The 25103-nt window shown below is 41.1% G+C and overlaps 1 protein-coding gene across 4 annotated transcripts in view; it reads right to left on the bottom strand.

Moving 5' to 3' along the window:
• CCDC141 (coiled-coil domain containing 141) overlaps positions 1 to 25103 on the bottom strand; it is a 146509-nt gene that overhangs the window by 91247 nt on the left and 30159 nt on the right. For all 4 annotated transcript variants that reach the window (XM_070731848.1, XM_070731847.1, XM_070731849.1 and 1 more), the window contains 2 exons: positions 12380 to 12571; positions 8216 to 8324 (listed from right to left, as the gene is read on the bottom strand). In XM_070731848.1, the coding sequence (XP_070587949.1) occupies positions 8216 to 8324; positions 12380 to 12571 (301 nt within the window). The remainder of the gene's footprint in view (positions 1 to 8215; positions 8325 to 12379; positions 12572 to 25103) is intronic.

Below are 25103 nucleotides of genomic sequence, written 5' to 3' on the forward strand. Positions count from 1 at the left end.
GGAAGAAAAGATAAATGAGATAAGGAGAGACAATTGGACAGGGGACGGAAGGCACACTAGTGCACTTATGTACGCTATTTCTTCCTACTATTTTGAGTGAAATAGGCCCACGTTTCCTGATTTTAAGTAAGACCCACAAGTTTAGGTCCTATAAGCCATACTATTCAGGGATGGGTTCCTGCCAGTTCGGACCGGATTGCCTGAACTGGTAGCAAGCTGCTGGTGATATCATAATGGCATCATAGATCCGGTCCATGGGTGCTACCATCTTTTGGGGGGGGGGGGGTTCAAAATTGTTTACTGTTTGGAAGTTTTTTCCTCTGCTGCTGTTGCTTGAAAAAGGGCCCTCCTGCCCAGCCCCATGTTCATACTTCCCTTTATTCCTGAGTTTCCATCTGATTATACCTGCTGAGCATGTGTGGAAGCAAAATTGCACGAGTGGATCCGTGCATGCACAAAAGTTGCAATGGGAACTGGTGGAGAATTTAAGTGTAACCTATCCTTGGTACTAACCTAAATTTACTTGATAACATTTTCAGCTTAGTCAATACTTCCTTGCTTATTTCTGTTCCTTGTTTGGTTTCCACAATGAGGACAGCTCTCTTTGTCTGTAAAATTTATGCCTAGAGGATGTCCCATTAAACTAGGGTCTCCTCTTGGATGAAAAATACATTAACATGTGGGTAGGAATTGTTTCCAAATGCAACCATTATATTATATTATTATTAGAAGAGCAACCAAGATCATTAGGGGACTGGAGCAGTGGTATTCGACCGGTTCTGACCAATTCAGGCGAACCAGTAGGGGCGATTTTAATTAGGTTTGCTGAATTGGTAAAAACCACCCCTGGTTGGTTCTGCCCATACTTGCCCGCTTGTCCCTTCTGACTGCGTGCTGTTGTTGCCTTTACCACATGGCCCAGCTAATTGCCTCACTGGTCACCTCACTTGCTCAGTTTAGCTCACTAAATGAAAAGCAATGCATTCCACCCAGTGTCCTTTCACCTTGGGTCAGGAGCTGAGTCCCAGGGATGTGCAATTTCCCGAGGCCCCAGAGCCACCACCCACTTGCTGCCCACCTTGACTGCTCGGGGAATGTGCCATTCCCTGGCTCCTGCCTTGTCCCAGAGTTTGCCCTTCACCTTGCTCACCCACCTTTGCACCTTGGTGTAGGGGGGACACAGGGAGTCTTCACCACCTTTTGCACCTCGCTCAGAGCTGGGCAAGAAGCAGGCCACAGGCCACATCCCTCTCTTTTGCCTGGCTCCCTTCCAGCCTCACGTGGCCACCTCCCACCTGATGTAATCAGAAGGCATGGGTGAAAGCAGCACTGGCAGCATTTATGCTTCTGGCAGCACCTGTTCACCTAGCTACCCAGCCTGAGGTGGGGTGGTGACTCAGGAAGGAGAGCATGGGAAACACAAAGCAAATTGTCACCCCAGTGAGCAACACTGTTAAGGTTGTAAGTCAAGGATTTAACAGTTTGCTTGAACAATGATGATCATTCAAGCCACTCCCACCTGGTCACATGGCCAGCAAGCAACTCCTACCCAATCACATGACTATTAAGCCACACCCACAAAATAAAAATTTGGCTGCCCATTATTGGGTATGTCCACACAGCCAATGCGAACAGGGCAGCGATGGCGGCAACATGGACAGTCCCATGACCATCACCACCATCACCATCCTGCTTGTACTGGCCATTATTGCTATTACTATTACTATTACTATTACTATTACTATTACTACTACTACTACTACTACTATTATTATTATTATTATTATTATTATTATTATTTATTAGATTTGTGTGCCGCCCCTCTCCACAGACTCGGGGCGGCTCACAACAGAGATAAAACAATATGTAATAACAAATCTAATATTAAGTCTAGAATAGCAATTTTACATTAAAAAGCTTAAAAATTTATCCCCATTATATAAGAAACATACACACAAGCATACCATACATAAAACTGCATAGGCAAGGGGAGATGTCTCAGTTCCCCCATGCCTGACGGCAGAGGTGGGTTTTAAGAAGTTTACGAAAGGCAAGGAGGGTGGGGGCAGTCCTAATCTCTGGGTGGAGCTGGTTCCAGAGGATCGGGGCCAGGGCCACCATCAGGAATTTTGGGGCCCCATACAGCCTAAGTGTCTGCCCCCCCCGCCATTTTAAAACTATTTTAAGTCGCCAAGCCACTCCATCCCCCGGGGATCATTTCCCGCTTCACGCCAAGCGAGGTGGTCCCATAGGCCAGTGTTTCCCAACCTTGGCAACTTGAAGATATCTGGACTTTAACTCCCAGAATTCCCCAGCCAGAAAATGCTGGCTGGAGAATTCTGGGAGTTGAAGTCCAGATATCTTCAAGTTGTCAAGGTTGGGAAGCACTGCCATAGGCTATTTCAGGAACTGGGTTAAGCCGATTGTGTGGACTCGTCCAGGAGAAAGAAAGAAGCGGGAGTGACAAGGGAAAGAAAGATCCTGGCATCGGTCAGGCGGAGCGAGGCTTATTTACGGCTCCTTGGCACTTCTCCCTTCTTGTTGACAAAATCATGTGCTTTCTAGCGAGGGGAGAGGGGAGGGGGATCCCACACCCAGAAGCCACCGGAGAGGAGCTGGAAAGGACGAGGGGAGAGAAAAAGCAGGGTACCAGCAGTCAGGCGGGTGTCTTGAGGGGGCACTCCCATCTGGAAGGAAGGGAAGAAAGGCGAGGGCGAGCTATGAAGGAAGGAAGGAAGGAAGGAAGGAAGGAAGGAAGGAAGGAATGGTAAAAGGGGCGATCAAGAGAGGAATGGGTGAATGAATGGACGGAGGGTGGGAAGGAAGGAAGGAAAGAGGGAAGGGACAGGAACAGAGGAAGGGTGCAAAGGAAGCAAGGAAAGGTGTGAAAGGGGAGAGTAAGAGAGGAAGGAGTGAAAGAAGGGAGGGAGGGAGGAAAGAAGGGAGGAAGGAGAAGGAAAGCAAGAAATGGAGGGAGGGAAGGAAGGAAAGAAAGAAAGGGGGAAGGGACAGGAACAGAGGAAGGAAGCAAGGAAACTTATGAAAGGGGAGAGTAAGAGAGGAAGGACTGAAGGAAGGGAGGGAGGGAAGAAGGTAGGAAGGAGAAAGAAAAGAAGAAATGGAGGAAGGGAAGGTAAAAGAGAGAAAGAAAAAGAGCAAGAAAGAGAAAGAAAGAAAGAAAGAAAGAAAGAGAATGAAAGAGAAATAAAAAGAGAGAGGGGGAATGAAAGAAATGGAAGGAGGGAAGGAAGGCGAGAAAGAAAGAGGAAGAAAGAAAGCAAGAGAAAGAAAAAAGAATGAAAGAGCAAGAGAGAAAGAGAGAAAGAAAGAAAAAGAAACGAAAGAAAGAAAGAAAGAGGAAAGAAAGAGAATGAAAGAGAAATAAAAAGAGAGGGAGAATGAAAGAAATGGAAAGAGGGAAGGAAGGAGAGAAAGCAAGAGAAAGAAAGAAAGCAAGATAAAGAAAAAAGAATGAAAGAGCAAGAGAGAAATAGAGAAAGAAAGAAAAAGAAACGAAAGAACTTGTGATTTTGACTATGCCGGCTCATTCCCTCCCCCGCTCCCCACAAACCACCTACCCCTCTACCGCAAGAGGGAAGCGCCCGAGGCGCCGGTTCTTCCCTTTCTCCCTCGCCCGCATCCTTGCCACGGTGACTCACCAGGAGAAGGCTGGAGACCCACGCAGCTCCTCGGGGGGCCTTGCGGAAGGCAGCGGCGGAAGACCCCATGGCCGGCGCTGGATGCGAGGAAGGATGCTTTCTGCGCGGGGGGAGGCCGAGAGCTGAAAAGGGCGCGCCTTGCCCACCCTCGCCGGAAGAGCTGCCCATCTAGCAGTCCCGCTGTCCCATTGCCCGGCAGGGGATGATGGGCAAGGGACGCCTTGGGGAAGGAGGGCAGGGCGGGAAGGAGGGGGCTGGTGGGGGTTTAGGAAAGGGGAGCCCACCGGGCACGAGGGAACGCTGGCCGCGCGGGGCTCCGAGGCCAGCCTTGCAGCTCCTCGGCGGGAGGAGCCGAAAGCCACCGGGAGAGGACTGGGCTCAGCAGGAGAAGCGCCAGCCCCCCCCATTATTCAATTTCCCCGGGCCCGGTACGCCCCTCCCAGTAATACCCGTCTATCAGCGGCCCTGGTCGGGGCTGCCACAGAGAAGACTCTTCCCCTGGGTCCTGCCAGCCAACATTGTTTAGTTGACGGGACCCGGAGAAGGCCCACTCTGTGGGACCTAATCGGTCGCTGGGATTCGTGCGGCAGAAGGCGGTCTCAAAGATATTCTGGTCCGGTGCCATGAAGGGCCTGCCACTGCCACTCATGATCAGGCCTGGCCACAAGAATGGCAGCAGTCAAGGGGACTGCGTCACAGGAGAGCTGCTCAGAAAGCAGCTGAAAAAGACTGCCAAAAGATGCAGGGGAAGGGGGGACCATAAAAGGACAGGTGACTGCAAAAGCTGCCTTCTGAGCAGCTCCACTATGAAGGGAGGGAGAAAAGTTTGGCTTCTCTCTCCTGCAGCATTCAAAGACCAGACAAGGAATAATGTATGGAAGCTGATCAAGGAGAGATTCAATCTAAAAGTAAGGAGAAATATTGTGATAGAACAATCAACCAATGGAACAGCTTGCCTTCAGAAGTCTTTGGTGCTTCATCACTAGAAGCTTTAAAAAAGAGGTTGGACTGGCATTTGTCAGAAATGGTGTAGGTTCTCCTGGTTGGCAGGAGGTTGGACTGGATATTTTTTTTAAAAAAATTGGGCAAGTGTGATTGGACACACAAGGAATTTGTCTTGGTGAATATGCTCTCAGTGTACATAAAAGAAAAAGATATATTTGTCAAGAATCATGTGGTCCAACACTTAATGATTGTCATAGGGGTCAAATAAGCAATGAAGACACAATCAATATTAATAAAAATCTTAGGATGCAAGCAACAAGTTACAGTCATACAGTCCTAAGACTAGATGACCTACAAGGTCCCTTCCAACTCTATTAATCTGTATCTGTATTTGACATAGTTTGGACTGATCAATCAATCAATAAAAAATGTTACCCAGTGAATTTCAATGGCTGAAGGTGGATTTGTTCTCTATTATATTACACCTAGACAAGGACAGCTAGAACTACTTTGTACTTCCTTAGAAAGTGATGAAAGATTGGAAAACTGTTGGGATATTTTGATGCTGCACTATTCTGCTGAAAAATGTTTTAAAGAAGTAAATTTTGATGGGAATTTTAACTGCACAATAGGACTTGCACCAAGAACTACTGTATTGAAATTTCTTCTCCGGACTATTGGGGATTCTTAGTAGTAGGGTACAATAGGGATTGCTGAAGGAAGACAGAAGCATCCAAAATTTAAGGTGTCTTCCTCAAATTCCTCTTTAGTCATAGTTTGATCCTTTACCTAACTGTAAAGTAAACTCTGAATCAGATTTATGGAAAGAAAGGAAATTCTGCCTATAACATATATACACAAATTTTCATTTTTTTAATTCAATGGCTCCAAACGTCGTTCAGATACTACTTCTAAATTGCTGTGGGGGGGAAATAACTCACCTGTGGGTAGCTTCCTAATAATACTATTATGTTTAAAATGCATGGGTAATCAGAATTTTTGGGAATGTCACATATCTTCTCTACATTAGGGCTGCTACTGCCAATATGTACTCTGTTCATTAACTAGGTGTGCCAATACTTATGCACGGGGAGTCAAATTTGCTGTGTTACACATGCTACAAAGACATGACTTTTGCAGTGCAGAAAAAGAGGCATATAGTAGTACCTCGGTATGCACCATTAATTGGTTCCAGGATGTGTGATGAGTACCAAAAATGATGAGTACGAAACATTTTTTTTTCATAGGGAATAATGTGGTGTGTCACAAGGCACCTGACACCAATGAGTTCTAACTTGTACAAACGATGAGAGCAAAATGGATTGAGTACCAAACTTGATGAGTTTCAAAGCAGTTGAGTACTAAGATACCACTGTATTTCATTAGATAGGGTAACAGAAAGACTTATAATGCTTCACCTGTAAAAATCCTATAATCACTCAACTATGATGTATTGATCCTAAAATCCTAGTGTAGCAGAAAACCTGAACACTATCAAGTTCAGCCTCTTCCTTCAGAAAAGGGTTACCGTCTAGTCCTTTTAGCTTCTTCTCTGGTAATATTGTACTGCAAACTAGGGCATACAAACCTTTGCTAGACCAATTCTCAAATACAGCTTGTCTGCCTGGAATCCGTACTCTATTTTGGACATTAATACAATTGAAAAAGTCCAGAGGTATTTCACGAGAAGAGTACTCCACTCCTCTGCTCACAACAGAATACCTTACGCCACTAGGCTTGATATTTTGGGTTTGAACAACTATGCTGCCTATGGTCTGACTGAAGTATAGTACACAAAATTATCTTCTACAATGTCCTACTTGTCAATGACTACTTCAGCTTCAACTACAATAATACACGAGCACTCAATAAATACAAATTCAAGGCAAACCTCTCCAAACTCGATGGCAGAAAATACAACTTCAGCAATATAATGGTCAATGCCTGTAATGCTCTACCTGACTCAGTTGTTACTTCATCAAACCCTCATAGCTTCAACCTTAAACTGTCCACCATGGTCCTCACCCCATTCCTAAGAGGTCTGTAAGGTGACACGCATGCCTACCATCCCTGTCCTACTGTCCCCATTTATTTGTACCTATTTCCTGTGTTCATTATGCATGTTTATACTTTTACCTGTTATTTCGTACATGTTTGACAAACTAAATAAAATACATACATACGTGCATGCATACATACATCAGCCCACCTAATAAAAAAAACATATTCCAAATACAGAGAACAGATGTGTTACATAGGAGGTAAGAGTAAGTGTATTGCTTTGTTGTTGAAGTAAATGTGCTAAGGAAGAAGTACAGTATGTGCTAAGTATGTAAGAAAATCATTACATACAAAATTAATATATGGAAGCAATCAACCATTAAACATACAGAGAGAGAGAGAGAGAGAGAGAGAGAGAGAGAGAGAGAGAGAGAGAGATTTATGATTGGCTATCTGAACAAAGCACAGTAACTCCAGGATTGGAGGGCCATGTTGAACTTGCCAAGAGGAAAGCTATTTCTTCAAAATGTTTAGGCTTGCCTGGGCTTAATTTCATGTGGTTTTCAATTTAAAGCTTATTCTGCCTGAAGCTTCATGAAGAAAATTTATATAAAATAAAACGAGGTCTTCTGTGACCATTGCTTTAGAGAAAGAGTTAATGGACTGCTAATATCCAGATTTTGGATGTACTAGGTGCATTGATTCAAATCCATAAATCTGATACCAGTTCCTGCACCAAACATCACAGTAGTGCCAAATCCAATTGAATCACTAGATGCACCAAGGATATTTCCAGTTAAGCATTACAGCAATCAATGGGAGGCTCTGAGGGCTGGGCAGATCAATATGTAAAATTGAATCATATCCAGTCTTAGGAATTTTCTGTGCTGCACAGTAGAAGTATTCTCTATGCACCCTTGAGGTGGCAAACAAAATTATACTAGCATGAAATGTGCAGACCCATTCCTGATCCCTACTCTGAGTCTTTTGATTTTGGCCAATCATCTGGCTTCCCTCCAAAATCAATGGTGACAAACCCCAACACATTTCTTCCATGGCAAGGGTCTCCAACTTGGCAACTTTAAGACTTGTGGACTTCGACTCCCAGAATTCCTGAAGTCCACAAGTCTTAAAGTTGCCAAGGTTGGAGACCTCTCCTCTATGGAGATACTGCCCCTGGATGGAATTAAAATAATTGATTCAGGCCCACTCACTTTGACCTTGGAGACACATCTGGATGGGAAATGTTCCCAGGATATGTTTATGCTGTGATTAACTGAAGTAGGAATTACCATAATTGAAACTGTTAAAATCAGTGACATTTATGACAGCATAAGTAGTTCTCCTTTATGTTATGCTCACAATGATCCTTGATGCAGGCTAAGCTGAAAGATGGAATGCGTAGAATTTAAATCTAGCTCTCTCCTGGGCAAATCTATAGTGTTAGGAAAGGTATGCATTTTGACGCTTGTGTTATTTTTAAAAACGTGCAATATTTCAACCGTGACCAAGAACATTAACTTCAGAAGAAGTTGTAATCAACTTTTATTCAGAAAGACCTTACTCGAAATCTTCCTTGTAAAAGAAGATGCTCCCACCCTCTTCAATACCTTTTGTATGATGTTTGTGCTGATGCAAGAGTTCTTTCAGAGATTCGGGGCTTTCAAACTCTTGAGAATGCTGCAGAAAATCTTCAACTTGGTCAATTTTGGCAGCAAACTGTAGAAATACAGAAAATACACTCTTCAAAGAATTGCAGGTATCATTGAAAAGAATCTAATAAGCTTTTCGACTGCTTTGCACATTATTAATATATTTGTTCTCTTCTTCTAAAGCTCGACCTTTTCCTTTTAGATGAAGTAGATTTCAATTTCAACAGTTCCCAGCCAATAGCACTGAAAATAATTGCTGTTTCCACTGCTTGTATAGAATAGTAACCTCTTCATAGAAAGGGAAACAAGAAGCTGTTATCTGCTTGATTGTTGTCCTTATCCTCTGATTTTTCCTAGCTTAACAGGTTGCAAACAATGACAAATCTGAACTGCTGAGCATTGTGTTGACTTGGTAGAGCAAAGAACATCAGCTAAAACAGTTCTCTGGCAGACAATATAATTGTTCTAGCTTTTTAAAAAATCCCACAGGGGTGTTTCCTCTCCTCTACATAGCTGCCTCTAACTGTATACAACCTTGAGGAAACAGATGATTGTACCAAAGAGAATTCCTACCCCTTCCCCAATCCTCACATTCTTCCCTAAAGCAGAACGCTTTGAAATCAATTGAGTCTAAAATCTACCAAACCATCATACCCTGTGGCAAAATATGCATACCAATAAAACAAAACAAAAATACCTCCAGCCGCCTCAGAAGGGCCCTAGAAAAGAGTAATTTATCTTGGTTCACACAGACCTCATTGCAAGTATATCTTCTGAGGGAAAATGCTCATGAAATAATGGCCACTACTGAAAAGGTATAATTCTTAGCTCTTTTTTTTTGGTTCAAAAATGGAACTGTGGGAGATTCACTGAAACAAAAACAAAACAAAACTATGTTTGAAAACACAAGCTTGCCTAGAGTGGCCAGTTTTCCTGCAATTCAAGCACCCGGCTTTTGATTTTTTAAGGAAAATACTATTAGCTATATGTAAATTGGGAACACACGTACATCTAGGTGTAGAACACAGGTGTCAAACTCCATCGTGGCACAGGATCAGGGGCGGGCTACTGCCCAGACGGGGGTGAACGCAGTGGGGTAGCGAAAATGGAGTTCCACCCCAAAACACCCAATTTGCACTGAAAGGTGTTGAAAGAAAATGCATAAGCCCCGCGCATAGTGTGGTAGTAAAAATTTTTGTAGTCCTTCACTGCACAGGCTGGATTGTGATGTATCGTGGTATTTTTTTGCCTTTACAGAACCGGGGTGGGTATGGTCTGCATGTGACATATCTGGCCTGTGGGGCGCCAGTTTGACAGGTCTGGTGTAGAAGATAAGCTCACACAGAGTTAACCCCTGTATGTAGTTGTTAAGATGTGATGTGTTTTAATTTTTAGCTGTAATTAAATTAGTGGATGATGACTAGATGGCAGGAAAGATCAAGCACAGTGGTTCTCAACCCGGGTATCGGGACCCCTTTGGGGGTTGAATGATTATTTCAAATGGGTTGCCTAAGACCATGGGAAAAGAGAAATTTCCCTTGGTGTTAGGAATTAAAGCCTCTATTCTGGCACCTTGGAACATATTTTTACAATCCAACCAATCAGACGTTTACAGTGGGGTGTTCCTCTGACTTTCCTGCCAATCAGCTTAAAGCTCTGTTCGGAAAATTGGTGCCAGATTTATGGTTGGGAGTCACCACAACATAATTCACTGTATTAAGGGGCCGTGGCATTAGAAAGATTGAGAACCACTGATCTAGCTTGTTTTTTGCTTCAGTCTGAATTTTTGAAATTCAAGTCAAGTAGTTTAGCATGCTATGGTTTACTGTATTGACCCACTGGGAGTTTAGCCATTGATCCAAAACAGTACATCTGCAATGAGTGTTTGTGCACACTAGTAGCTTAATGTTTTTATTTTAAGTTTATTTCCCTGTTTCATTTTATTTGGTTTCTATACTCACTACATATTTCAAGTGAGTTAATAGCTTTGCCTTCTCTCCCCTAAATAAAATTGCTGTGCGTAAGAGAGAAAACCCCTGCTCAGGATATTGGTACTTCAGATGAAATTAAGAAAGATTGTGAAAAATGATGCCTTTTGCTCAGTCTGCTTTTTTCTCAAACATTCTGTTCTGTTTTTAATTTTATATTTTTATGATAGAAAACAAATCCATTATCTTCCAGCATTTGGGATTTAACTTCTGACTTTCATTAAAGAATATCCTGGAGATGAGGCTTGTGTTTTATCATAATAAAACAAAGATTACATATAATCATATTCTGCCAATTAAAGCAAAGCTTTCCAGCAAGAGGCTTCCAGGATTTTCCATTTGAAATTGACATGTGTTATTTCCCACTTGCCCTTCACTTAGATATTTCAAGAACAATAAGGCTGGATCCTTGGTTCCATTTTTTGCTACTTCAAGGAATCTGATAGTGTGTGTAACCAACTGCCTTTCAGTCTCTGCATACATTTCCATCCTGCTGAGAGAAATTCCCTTAATTCAGAACTGCAACAGCAGGTGCTATAAATCTCCCCCTGGGCCTCCTCTATGACTTATGCTTTGATAATTTCCATAACTGAGAAAGGGGGTGGGTAGCCCTTCTCCTCAAAGTTGAGGTCAAGAGGGTGGTGCCCAGTAATGGTATTTGCTTACCTTCACTACCAGTTCGGAAATGGGACTTCTGTGCATGTGAGAACCTTCTGCGCATGTGCAGAACATCCATGATGACGCCTGGGTGGGTGGGTGGAGCCTCCTGCTGCTGGCATTACCAGTTCGCCCAAACCAGTGTGAACTGATAGAATATCACCACTGATGATATTCTATCAATAGAATATGCCTAATTGAAGAACAGGTGAGTTCCTCAGGAGTAGTGGGTCCTATCATATAAATGACTTATGGGGGACTTCTTCAGCATTAAATAAAAGAACTGATAGATCAGAAAGTATTGTAATTAAAAGAGAAAAAAATGTATTTCAGGGCCAATATATAGATACAGTTGTTGTTGTTTTGCTAAAAAGAGCAGAAAGACAGGTGTAGTTTTAGTGACCATTCAAAGTTAAGACGGCACTGGAAAAAGTGCTTTTTGTCTGTTTTTCACTCTCACATTTATTGCAGTATGGCCGTGTGATCCAAATTCACATTCTTGGCCACTGATTCATATTCATGATGCTGCGGTGTCATGTGATTTACCTTCTGAGACTTTCTGACCAGCAAAGTCAATGGGCAAGTCAGATTTACTTAATAACCATGTTGACTAACTTACCAACTGCAGTGATTTGCTTAACAATTATGGCAAGGAAGATTGTAAAAATGGAGCAAGGTTCACTGAACAAATGCCTCGTTTAGCAATAGAAATGTTGGGCTCAATTGAGGTCATAAGACAAGGATTACCTATGGAGAATGCAACCTATGGAGAATGGCAACAGTTTTAGGCTTTCTGTTGCTTGTCCCCTTCCTTTTTTTGTCCCACCCAAGGCAGGGTTTCTGGTTTCTTGCTTCCAGAGAATACACTGAAAGTAATTATTTAGTAGGATATGACACAGAGCAATGGTTCTGCATTTCACAAAGGCACTTATTCTCCAGTTAAGAGGAGTATCAGCAATGCCACTGGACAAATAGCTACTAAAGGAGATGATAAGTTCCCTTTTCCTGAGATGTTAAGGCAGTCATCAACCGCACCATCTTGAATTTTTGCGACTGCTCATGGATGGCGTTAATCTGGATTTCTGTGAATTATAATTTAGTCTCAAAAGTGGCTTCCATATGATTTTATCTGCTTCTGTAAAACATTTCCCCAGTTCATGGGCTGTTTTTCGTTTCTTTGTTTGTTTTGACACTACTTTTGGTTCTGATCATTCCTATGGAAACAGAAAAAAAATCTACAATTATCTTTTCTTCCCCCATTCTAAAGTAATGAAAAGTCACCAAGCAGAAAGGGATACTTGAAATGCAACTGTGTTTTGTTTTCTTTGAAGATGAAAAGCATTTTCATCCAAACTCCGAGTCTGCGGAAAGAGGCGACATACAAATCTAAGAAATTATATTATTATTATTATTATTATTATTATTATTATTATTATTATTATTATTATTATTATTATTTCCCTTCTTGTACACTGACCTCTAGAGCATTTTCAAAAAAATCCAAACTCAGTTTTAGCAGTGTTCTCCGCTTCTCCAGAACAATAGTCAGGGAGTCCCAAGCGTCTCCCAGGGATTCTGCGATGGCTTCATACACCTGTTCTTCATCTTGATGCTCCGCAGCTGTCTTGTCAGCTTCCCGTAAGAGATCCCAAACATGGCCTTCTAAGGGCTTAGGGAAAAATGGATGAGAAATCAGGATGAAAATCTCCAGGCAGTATGGACAAAACTCCTTTAAATTTGCTTTGTTCATTGACTGAAAAACAATTACAAGAAAAGTCAGGACAATCCACCTTTATCTTTTACCCAGAGGCAGGGCCATTTCAGGGGGTTATAGCATCCCTACCTTTCTGTCCATTGCAAGAATACCCTGAATGCTGACTCCTCCGCTGACTTTCTTTCTGGCTAGGCCAGATGCTGCGCACCCTCTAGAGAAGCTTATATACTTCCTTTACTATGCTCGGGAGATCTTATGGAGGGAAGCCTCGGGGCCTGCAAATGACAGGGTGACAGTGGCGGCAGCGGCTGCTCTAGAGCCTAGAGCAGAAATACAAAAAGGAAAGCACTCTGTTTTGGTTGCTATGACCAAGAGTCGGGGAAGAGGGGTACAATCCAACCCGTCTTCCAGGCTGCGGCCTTATCCACAGTGTGCACACTTTTCTAGTGATGGGGTAGTGGGGTAGTGAAAATGGAGCTCCACCCCAGAGCACCCAATTTGCACTGAAAGATGTTGAAAGAAAATGCAGGGCATCCTGCATAAGACACGCCCACAGTGTGGTAGTAAAAATTTTGGTAGCCCTTCACTGAGGTAGAGGTAGAGATAGAGATAGAGATGATAGAGAAAGAGATAGCAATAGAGATATATAGTAGAGATAGAAATAGAGACAGAGAGAGAGGTGATGGAGAAAGAGATAAAAATAGGGATATATAGTAGACAGAGAGAGATGTAGATAGAGATAGATAGATAGATAGATAGATAGATAGATGGAGAGAGAGACAGAGAGAGATTGGTAACAGTACTATATTGTTAGGGTGAATATAGGTTATTTGCAAAAAAAGTTGCAATAACAGGTCAGAATATTCATTTTGATCTTAACGAATATTAAGCATGTTTTTTTATCTTTAACTGAATATATATATATTCAACAGAATATATATATATATTCTGTTGGATCTGTTGAAAAAAAAATCCAAAGAAATTCAGCAAAACATGTGATACATACATATATATTATGACACCCTTTATTTGACACATATAAAATATGACATACACATACATGACACCCTTTATTTCACACCCCAGAGAATGTTTAAGAACTATTGCCTGTGAAACTTATTATGCTGTAAGTTTAAAATCATTTTAAAATGATGGAGAGGATATCTCGATCTATAATATAAGCTTGGCCTGCTTTTATCTCATTTTGTTTGGTTGCTAATATGAATCAGGGAAAAGAAATTACTGTAGGCTTAAAGATATGCATATAATTTTGAATTATATAACCCCAATTCAGAATTTATTAATATATGAAAAAGTATGAATTTGCCTAGCATGAAGAATTATGTATCATTTTTTTATAATGGAAAGGCAGCCTTCTGCATTTTAAGTCTTGGAAAAATGATACATTTGATCTCTGCTTTATGAAGTTGCTTTTTATTGATGTGATAGAAAAACTGATCAACATTATTCCAAATAGTCAAGTTAAGCACACTGTGCTTAAAATCTGAGTGCTTTTTATATCTATTGTAACATTTGTTTCTTTTTGAATATTTTTGTGTTTTTTTAAAAAAAGAGGTGGAGCTCTCGCCTCACAATCAGGTTTGATCCTAGTTAGCAGCAGAGACTTCTCTTTTTTTGGTTCAGTGAATAATTTCTGTGAACCCTATGTAGGCCTCAGGAAGAGCAACCGGCCTTCTGAGGCAACTGAATTCTATTCAGTTGCCCGGATTCCACTCCAATACAAGAGATTACAGAGTCATTAAAAGAAAATAAATACAATGGGTTGTACAAATCTAGGTAATTAGATTAGCCATATTTTAGTTCATTCTGATATTGTGTATTTAAACATACTCAGATTAATCTCATAATAATTTCAAAGGGTACAGGTACATGCTTGTCCTATAGTTTTAACAGCTGGGTTATCCAAAGGAGTTATGGAACAAGGTGAAATGTGTTCATTGTTGAATTAGAAATTCAGGTAGTATATAGGAAGTCCTTGAGTTATGAGCCTATCAATTATGGGCATAAGCCTTCATGGTCATAAAGTGGGTCATCAAATGATCAGATCCAATTTTATGATTTGTTTCTCAGTAGACATTGAGTGACTACTATGGTTGTTAAGTAAAAAATGCAATTGTTAGCTGAATACCATGGTTGTCTAGCAAACCTATTGTTCCTTGGGCCAGTTTTTGCCAGAAACCAGAATTAAACACTAGTTTCTGAAAAACCAAGTGTAGATCCTTTCAGGTTCAGCCAAACAGGTACCAAACTGCTGGTGGATCAGTTGGTGCCAGTTCATGGGCAATGCCATCTTTAAAAAAAAAAAAATCCCATTTTTTTTCTTCTGTGCAAAGCTGAGTGTCTGGCACTGATCATGTAACACCATTTGGTTTTCAGTGTTTTAAACCCATAATATATTATTTTTATGTGTCCATGTGGCACTGCAAATACCTTGTTTTTCCCAAAATAAGGTATCCCCTGATAATAACCCCAATCGGGCTTTCAAGTGCATGGCAAAAAGGCCAAGCGTTTATTTCAGGCAGGGCCACCATCAGGAATTTTGGGGCCCCATACAGCCTAACTGTCTGCCCCCCCCCCGCCATTTTAAAACTACTTTATTTTGCGACATACCAATTATGTATTAAACCGGGGGGGGGGGGCATTTTTCAATTTGGCCGGGCCTCTAACGCCAGTAGCAGCAATACTGGCCTATCGGTGGCCCTGATTTCAGGGTTCAAAAAAATATAAGACAGGGTCTTATTTTGGGGAAAACATGGTAGCTAAGCACCCAAAGCTCAGTCACATGACCAGGGAGGGGGCAATTTTGAAATCTAGTTGTAAGTTGTGAGCTTTGGGTGGCTTCATCATAACTTCAAATGGTTACTAAGCAATCAGTCACAAGGGAAGGACCACCTGTATAGGTTTGCCTTTGCCTCAGAACAAAGTCGTTTTGTTTTTGTTCTTTTGCTGATTTCACCGTAAGGTCTAACAAGTATTGCCATTTCTCTTTACTTCAAAATCTTCAGAATATCTTCAGCACGCCTTCTAAACTTGAATTAGTTTTGCCCGTTTTCATCTCAGCTCTTTATTGTGACAATGGATGAATGGCAGTGACAGTTTTTGCTTTTACTTTGGGTGCTATCTGGAAAGATGCATAATGAGGACAGGAATCCATAATAGACAAATTAAAATCTAGGATAACTCATTCTCCTGATGCAGACTATATTAAGAATTGAAGATAGGAAAAGATGAAATTCTCCTGATAAAGACCGAGCTGATAAAGAGGAAAATAGTAGAACACTTATGCATTGTGGCTTTGAACTCGGAATGGTAATATTCAGATTCTCCCAAGCCACCATATCTTCTGCCAGTAATAGTTACATCTAATTGGATGATAATCTCCCTGTTCTAAAAGGAATGCGACGAGAAATACTTTTCAGAAGTAGTGAACAATTGTTTCTTAATTAAAAAGGAAAGATTAATAGTTGCTGCTGAAAGAAAGAAAAAACATGAAGACGGAGTTACCAAAGATGAATTATTAATTGAAATATGAACAATGCAGATCAAGGGAGAGAAAGAGAATGAAAGAGAAAGCCACCATGAAGATTTTCTCTGGACATAGTAGACGGAGAAACAAAAAGTATATTTTTAATTGGAGAGCACGGGTGCACAGCCTATGTACACCTGCAAGTGGAGGAATTCAAATAATTTAACAACCGGTTCTCTGCCCTAAAGACCATATGAATGTGCGGGTGTGGGTGTTTGGGTGCGGGGCAGCAATCAGTTTCCTTCAACACTGTGCCAGTCAAAACGGGGCATGGGGTTAATTAGAATAGAATAGGATAACAGAGTTGGAAGGGACCTTGGAGATCTTCTAGTCCAGCCCCCTGCCTAGGCAGCAGGGGTGGGCTACTGCCTGGCTGGGGGGGGGAACGCAGTGGGGAAGCAAAAATGGAGCTCCATCCCAAAGCACCCAATTTGCACTGAAAGATGTTGAAAGAAAATGCAGGGCATCCTGCATAAGCCATGCCCACAGTGTGGAAGTAAAGATTTTGGTAGCCTTTCACTGCTAGGCTCTTCCCCTGGGGCCCGCCAAACGACATTGTTTGGTCGACGGGACCCGGAGAAGGCCAACTCTGTGGGACCTTATCGGTTGCTGGGATTCGTGCGGTAGCAGGCGGTTCCGGAGGTACTCTGGTCCAATGCCATTGTTAGATAGCACCCAATGTTCAAGTCTGTCAAGATCCTTCTGTATATTGAGCCTATCTTCTGGAGTGCTGCTGTTCCTGCCAATTTGGTGTCATCTGCAAATTTGATGAGTTCCCCATCTATCCCTTCATCCAAGTCATTGATGAAGATGTTGAAGAGTCCTGGTGATTTGAATGTGTCTGGGGTAGATAAGGTGTTCACTTACTATTTTCTTCCCTATTTTAACTTGTGTTGCTAGCATGCTTTTTGTGATGCTGTTTTGATAGGACTTTTTTCCCCCTTTGTGTAAAGATAGATGCTAAAAAATGAGTTAAGTAGCTCTGCTATCTTCCTGTTGCTTGTCACTTTCTTGCCACTTTCTCCATAGAATGAACCAATTGTTTCCTTGAATTTATTTTATTTTTAATATTTTTTTAATTACAAAACATGGGCTTTGCTTTGTGATATCCAGATCCAGTGAGCACGGTGAGTATGAACTGTACAGAAAATACACCTGTTTCATTATGAAGAAATATCCCCAAAGTCAGATATACACTAAATGTAGATGGACTTTTAGCTGTACACCTCTCCAGCAAACAACAAATTTTGAAGCTCCAAGTAAAGAGGATTCATTTTAGAATGAGTAACCACAGTTTGCATGTTGGAGGTTCCTAAAGGAATGCTGGGAAATTCTGTATTTTAAGGAACATTTGAGGGAGGGGTGCAGAATAGCATTTCTCAGCCTAAGGCTGTAGAGACCCGGCACCAATCAAAACACTTTTTGTGAAGCAACTGATCAGCACTGACAAGATAAGTCATTAGTATATGAAAGTAGTACTGATGATGTTACCAATTTGGTAATGCAACATCTGCAAGAAAACAATCAAATCAGAGAGCACCAAGGAACCATAAGCTACAAATATTCTCTTCTATCGATAAACACATTTTGGTTAGAAGGACTCAAAACCGGCCTTATATGATATGGCTCCCAGTGGATTTTATTCTAGATATGATTTCTGTAAATAAGGAATGTAGAATTATAATGGCTGAGTAATTGATCCTTCTGCATCAAAAAAATACAAAGCTAAGGGACAAACAAATAAAAAACAGATTTGAAAAAAGAAAAGGCTCAGGCAAGAAAAAGAGAGAAAGTTAAGAAAGAAAGAGGAAAAGATGGAAAACTGAAAAATAATGACTTCCAACTTGTTTTGGTACAGATATAAGTAAAAATATACAGTATATCAAACTTACTCTAAGATTAACATTTGTCTACATTATTTCCATCATCCCTTATTTAATCATCAAAACCCATATCAACTTTTAATTTCAGTTTCTCACAAAGAGTCCAGTAATTGTTCATACCACTTTAATCACAATTTGTTAACAAAACCGCAACTGATTTATTGTTGTGCATTTATTGTTGCGCAACTGATTTATTGTTGTTATGCTTATGCACCACTGTGCTTATGCCGTCCCTGTCCTATTGTCTTCTTTTGTTACTTTTTATCATTACTTATCTAATGTTTTATTTGTACAAATTACCACCCTATAATTGTTTGACTAAACAAACAAACAAACAAATAATATTTAAATTGCACCAAACTCTAAATAAAATAGAAGTGGAAAATCCTAAACTCTAGTGTAGACCCATGTTTCTCAACTTTGGCAGCTTTAAGATGCATGGACTTCAGTTCCCAGAATTGCCCAGGCACCATGAAGTTTGCCCATCTTAAACTTGCCCAGACTGAAAAAATGCTCATCTACAGATAGGGATTTTTCCATTCCTTTGATACTGGTTCCTACTTACTTGTGAGCAATAAAAATGCAAAATCTCTCTTCCCAACTTGCCCTATAGTAATGATAATATTTCCCAACTCACCCTAAAACAGGGGTTTGGGGCCTGGAAGGCCTCCTGTACGACCCTGGAAGTCAAAATGTTGCACAGGGAGGCGCATGATGCCGCCATGCCCTGTTTTGGGAATGGAAGGCCTCCTGTATCACCCTGGAAGCCAAAATGGGGCACAGGGGCTGCGCATGATGCCTCTCCCCATGCCCCATTTTGAGCCTCGAAGGCCTGCTGCACCAACCTGGAAATCAACAAGGGCTATGGGGGGATTCCTAGGAGAAGTGGTGGGGAAGGTAGCTAGAGGCAGGATTAGCCGGTTCTCCAAACTGGGCAAAAATTTAACAACCAGTTCAGCTGAACCTTTGCAAACTGCCTGAAGCCCACTTCTGCTGTGGCCACAAACTCCCCATTTTACTGCTGGTAAAGGGGAGTGGACAGATAAACAGAGAACATGAAAAATATGTGAATGGAGTTTAAGACAAAAAAAAAAGTATTTTGATTTGCATGTCTTTGCTTTGACACACACATTTTTCTCTTTGCCTTAGAAATCTGAGGCTCACAGTATCTTTCACAAGGTTCGTGCAATTCTCAGCCAAACTTCATTTTAGAATCCTGACTGTTTACACCAAAACAGAAACTTTGGGAAAACACAAGGAATTAATTCAGGGGTTTTTTCGGGGTCCTTTGGATCACACAGAACATGTGAGCAGCAGCCTTGACTAATTTTAGCATTCACACCTTCAAGGGAGGTCAGAAGAGGGGAGATAGATCAAACTTCCACCACTATGGTATCTCTGTGAATAGCACACCACACACACCTTACAATTGAGGGAAGGTTTTGATTGTAATATCTCAACTACCATTTATCTCTTTTGAATTACCTTCAAAAGATCTTTTGGAATGTGCAGAAGTCCAATAGGCCTGAAAAGTATAGTAGCTTTAAGACATTGCAGATGGAGGCTACAATTTGACTGAAGTATTTTTCGAAAGTCAGATCCAAAGTACTTCAAAACTTGATTGATTATTGTACTTAGGGATAAAGCTGAGAAGATTGACTGAAGTACAGTACACACATTGTGTAGAAGCCTTAGTAAAACTCCTATTTTTCCTCCCAGCTCTGAGCTTATGAAGCAGGAGGATTGGTTAAGAATCATGAAAGCTACATTAGATAATTTCATTCTTCTGAGTCAGCTATTACTATACGTCTGCAGACCTCAAGTAGCCTTAACGGTAGCAGTAAACTTTGTGTTGGACACGCTTGCTTAAGTATCTTCCCTGCTGGAAGAGTAAATAGCTTAATGTTTCTAAAAATATTTTCCATGTTGAAGGTAGGGAATATTAGGTGAAAGATGTGAATGCTTATAGCTACTTTTAGAAAGTTATACAATGTGATGAAATTAAAATACACCGAGCAATCCTTGCACATTCCAATTCTGCTTGGTCTGATAGAATTTATTTTGGGGTATGATTTTTTTTTATGTTTTCCTCCATACCAACTTTTTTCAATACATTTCAAAATAATTAAAATAATAATAATAATAATAATAATAATAATAATAATAATAATATATTATATTTGTATGCCGCCCCTCTACACAGACTACAATAAAAACAGTATTTAGTTAGTAAATCACATATAATTATCCCCCCAAAAATTAATAGTTCCAAATTAATGGATGGAATTTATTTTCATAAAATGTGCATTTAGATGGCAACCTTAATCCAGCTCACAGAAAAAATGTCAAAGACATGCTCTATACCAGAGGTGGTATTCAGCCGTTTTCCGTGAACCGTTGGCACAAATTTGGCTAAGGTCGCCGAACTAGTAGCAATGGCCAGCTGGCCACGCCCCTGAACCGGTCCCCCAGTCCCCTTGTCCCCTAGTCACCACTTGCTCACTCCGCCCACCATGTTCAGCACGGCCATGTTCCCCACACATGCACACCCATTGCCTTGGAAATCCAATGAGATATGCATGCGCAAAGAACATGGTGGTGATGGCATGGCAGCTGCTTTGTCAGTTGTAGGAATTTCTTGTGGTATAATTAAACATTTATTTTATCTGGTCTAAAAAGAAGTTTCAGCTAGCAGTTCCACATTGGCAGTATTTATTATATAATACTGGTAACAACATTATTTAAGCTCAAAAAGTGCTTTTCATTCAGATGCTGCTAATTATACTACTAAATTTGTTTTTATCCATTTGGTATGCTGAATCTGAGTGAGCAATTTATTTTTTAATTGCAAGCTATTTGCCAATAGGTAAATGGGCACATTTGGCCATTATGTGCTTCTCTTGTTAGGCAGAACAGCCTATGAATTCAATAAATATATTTCAAGTCAGCCAATTTGTTTCCAGTGCCAGCTGTTCCTCTTGCCATTCGTTGCATTTTGTGCACAGAGCAAAGTCAGAAAGTGACTTTTATGTGTGTTTAAAACAGGCCTAGGTATTAATTCACTAAAAGTCTCAGTCACTCTTAGCTTATTCACCAGAGGATTTCCAAGGCCATCCCAGGGAAAGAATACCATTAAGAAAGGCATTTATTACCCTGAATATAAGGTAGACTCTAAGCATACTCTGGATTAATACACAAGGAATAGATGGTGTAAATACTGCTAAAAGCAATTTGGTTGATTTGATATTATTTTTCTCAGGACAAAGAATGCCTGTTAAATCTGGGAGGGGTTGTTGTATTTTTTCCAGAAATAATTTTCTGCATTTGACTGTGCATTTGTATGAAAATGACTATAATATGATATGATATGATATGATATGATATGATATGATATGATATAATATAATATAATATAATTTTTTGGATTAATTAGACATTCTCTCCTCAAGGGTTCCTTCTATCCAAGAAAATGCCTAGTTAAATGTAAACAGAAGTGAATTCTTGAAGAGCTGGTTGCAGTTGCAGGTAGGAAAGCCTTGGTACAACTTTGTTTAATGCTCCAGTTGTGGCCTTTTCTAGCTCAGGAGTTCCTGCGCTCAGTCACTCAAGCCTTACTCATCTCAGTACTGCAATGTGCTCTGTATGGAGCTACCCCTGAAGAACATTTGGAAAATATGTTTAGTGCACAGTGCAGAGAGTTTTAGGCCTCCTAGAGTGGGCAGTCCTTAGGCCTCCTAGAGTGGCCCATATTACATCACCGCTTTGCAAGCTGCACCGGTTGCCAGTCTGTTTCTGGGTACAATTGAAGGTGTTGATCATCACCTTTAAAGCCCTGCGTGGCATGGGTCCAGTCTACATGAGGAAATGTCTCACCCCGATGGGACTGTCCCAGCCCACCTATGCCAGAAGAGGAGACATACTGCGGATCCCATCAACCAAGAAATTTTGTTGGAAGGAACCAGGAGAAGAACCTGCTCTGCCATAGCTCCTGCCCTCTGGAACATATTAGTCCCTAAGGCTTCCACCCTCCTGGTGTGTCAAAAGAGCCTTAAGACCTGTCTCTGCCAGATGCTGTGGATTTCACCCAATGGGTGAATTTCAAACTGGAGGTGGTTGGCTAATTAAAACTTAATCCCACCTCTTCCTCCTCCTCCCCTTCCTCCCTGGCAGTGTAATTCCCTCCTTTGCCATCTTGTATTAATGACTTTATCTGTTAATGTTTTTATCTACTGTGTATTTTATGATTGGTTTTAATGTCTTTATGTTGTAAGCCACCCAGAGTCATTGGCTACGAGACGGGTGGCAATTGCATTTCATGAATATATAAATAAAAAGAAATATCTTTTTATTTGTGTATTAAAATATTTAAATATCTATGAAATGTTTCTCTATTTTGAAAAGAGATCCTATAAAACAGCAACATAATAGGAGTTATCAAGGAGGAAGAGGGAGAGAGAGAAATAAACTTTCCATCCAGCATCACACAAGCCAATTTTCTCTCATGCAATAAAATCTGCCTCCGTATATTACTTCATTCACCCATCAAATCTACTTCTGAAGAGTTCCCTTCAGAGAGATTTGGACAGAAAAAAGGACTTCAAGGAAGAGGAAAAACTCTATAACTTCTATGTCACTGGACATCAATCAGAGATGGTGATTGGAAACCTGTTTAAGTTAAAGGAACAAAAATATAACTTTAAAAAAACTTTTAAAAGTAGGGATGAATACCTAAAGGGTGTTAGTCAAGTAATCTACCTTATGACCAGGGGTGGGCAGAAGGCAGACGGGGTGGAATACAGTTCCACCGGTGGAAATGAAGCTGCATGCACAGCTCCAGCTGACTGGCGGCTGTCACTTCTTGGATTACCGGTCTCGGCAGGACTCTCCTTTTTTCCCCTGCTGCTGCTGCCTGACCTCAGACCTTTCCTCCTTCCTGACCTCAGATGAGCTTCCCTCTCTCTTGCCCAGCTCCCCTCCAGCCTCATATAGCTACCTCCCAAGGCCAGGAGAGCCTTGCTGTGCCGAAGCAGTCTGGGCTGCGGTCTTTTCCCCCTCACTCTGCCCACAGCGGAGATGAAAAGGCATGGTGCGGCAATAACAGTTCACTTGAATGATGATGATCGTTCAAGCCACTCCCACCTTGTCACATGACCATCAAGCCACACCCACAAAATAAGCCAAACCCACTGTGTGGCAGTAAAGCCTTGCCGGCAAGCCACTCCTACCCAGTCACGTGACCATCAAGCCACACCCACAAAATAAGCCACACCCACAGTGTGGCAGTAAAAAATTTTGGCTGCCCATTACTGCTTATGACTCAATTGCTGCAGCCAAAATTCTGATGATGCCAGTAAATCACATGATTTTGTCAGCCGATGACAGGACAGAAAACACAACTTGACTAAAACAACAGCAACAGAGTGAGAAACAAATGTGCAAATGGTGCTTTCATCCTGGCACTAAAAACAGTCCTAGTCAGCCACTATGCAGGTATGACGAATGTACTTAGTGCCTCTGTTTTCCTTCTGCTTTCCTAACACTAGACTGACACCTTTGAACACCTCCCCTTAGGTTTTCCACACACCCGACACTGGAAAGCATTGCTCATGTGTAGCATAATGTGCTAGCAATCTCTGGTCCTGTCAGCACAGGAGTTGCTTAAAATATCTTTACAGTACACAAGGGCATCAAGGGTCACATAGCAGAGAGATAGCATAAGATCCAACCCAAGGTCATTTAGAAGGTATCACAGAGTTATCAACATGTACTCTCTGAAATTGCAAGCCATTCTCTAATGGCCTGTACCACAATATTTTAATTTACAATTCATTATCCAGGGTACGCCAGATGTTTTGCGCAATAATGTATCATTAATTTTATCTATTGTCCAGCGTAGAGTTAGGAGAACATAAGCCTTGTAATTTCAGCCAAGCTCTAATTTAAGCAATATCTTATGTGACACAAAGGGAGGACTCGAGGCGTCCCATTGGATAGAGGAGACATTTAATATGACTTTCAGTCTTTATTTACCCTCTCGGCTCCTTGGACTAAAATTTAGAGAGAGTTGTGAAATGGTGGGGGGATTGAATGTGTGCTTAAAGATGTGTGCTATATAGAGAACTAGTTATTTGTTGGTTTAGATCAGTAGTTTTTAAGCTTTTTAGGGAATAGGGGCTGTAATAATTTTTGGGTGGAATTTTCTCTTTGGGGATTGGCCTCCTGTTTTCCCCAAAGTCTAAAAATAGGCTTTTCCTGGACTTCTGCAAATAAATCACTGTTATATTGTTATATTTCACTGTTATATTGTTTCTATTATTGTTGTGAGCCGCCCCGAGTCTTCGGAGAGGGGCGGCATACAAATCTAATAAATAATAATAATAATAATAATAATAATAATAATAATAATAATAATAATAAAAATCCCTTTCATTCCATGGCTTTGTTTGGAAGTATTTTCCTGCAGAAAATACCGACAACTGTGATACAAAACCAGAAGTTAAGGTGACCAAACATTTATAAGAGTTCTGGTTCAAGAGTACGCAGTGTAACAAAGTGTTAGTTCTCCCTGCTTATTGCATCCACATATTTCCATTTGATAAGGGTTACCTAGATCTTTCTGGGGAAAGATGGACAGGCTAAAATGCTTGCAGGCATGATAAATGGGTTGCAGAATTCTTGGCAGATGAAGTTTCTCATATCTCTTCTGGATTGGACACCAGTTGCGCACTGTTGGTGATGAAGAGTATGGTGGCATTTTGTGCTATTATACTCTTCAACTTAGGGAATGGAATCCCTAAAACTTGGATATGATTCTTTGTAGCTTGAACTCTGCTACCTGCGTATTAGACTCAGAGTTGGGATTCACATAATTTTCCTACAGTTCACCCAGCAGTGTGAGCACTTGCACGCACGCTTTGGTCGTGCGCATGCCTTCTGCACATGGGCATGGCCTTCCATGCATGTGTTTTGCTTGCACATGCAGCTTGCACGCATGTGCGCAGCTTGAAAACATAGCTAAATAGGACAGCATAGCACGAGGGCGAATTGCCGGGCCCAC

The sequence above is a fragment of the Erythrolamprus reginae genome, chromosome 1, assembly GCF_031021105.1.
Source record: "Erythrolamprus reginae isolate rEryReg1 chromosome 1, rEryReg1.hap1, whole genome shotgun sequence".
NCBI lineage: Eukaryota > Metazoa > Chordata > Lepidosauria > Squamata > Dipsadidae > Erythrolamprus > Erythrolamprus reginae.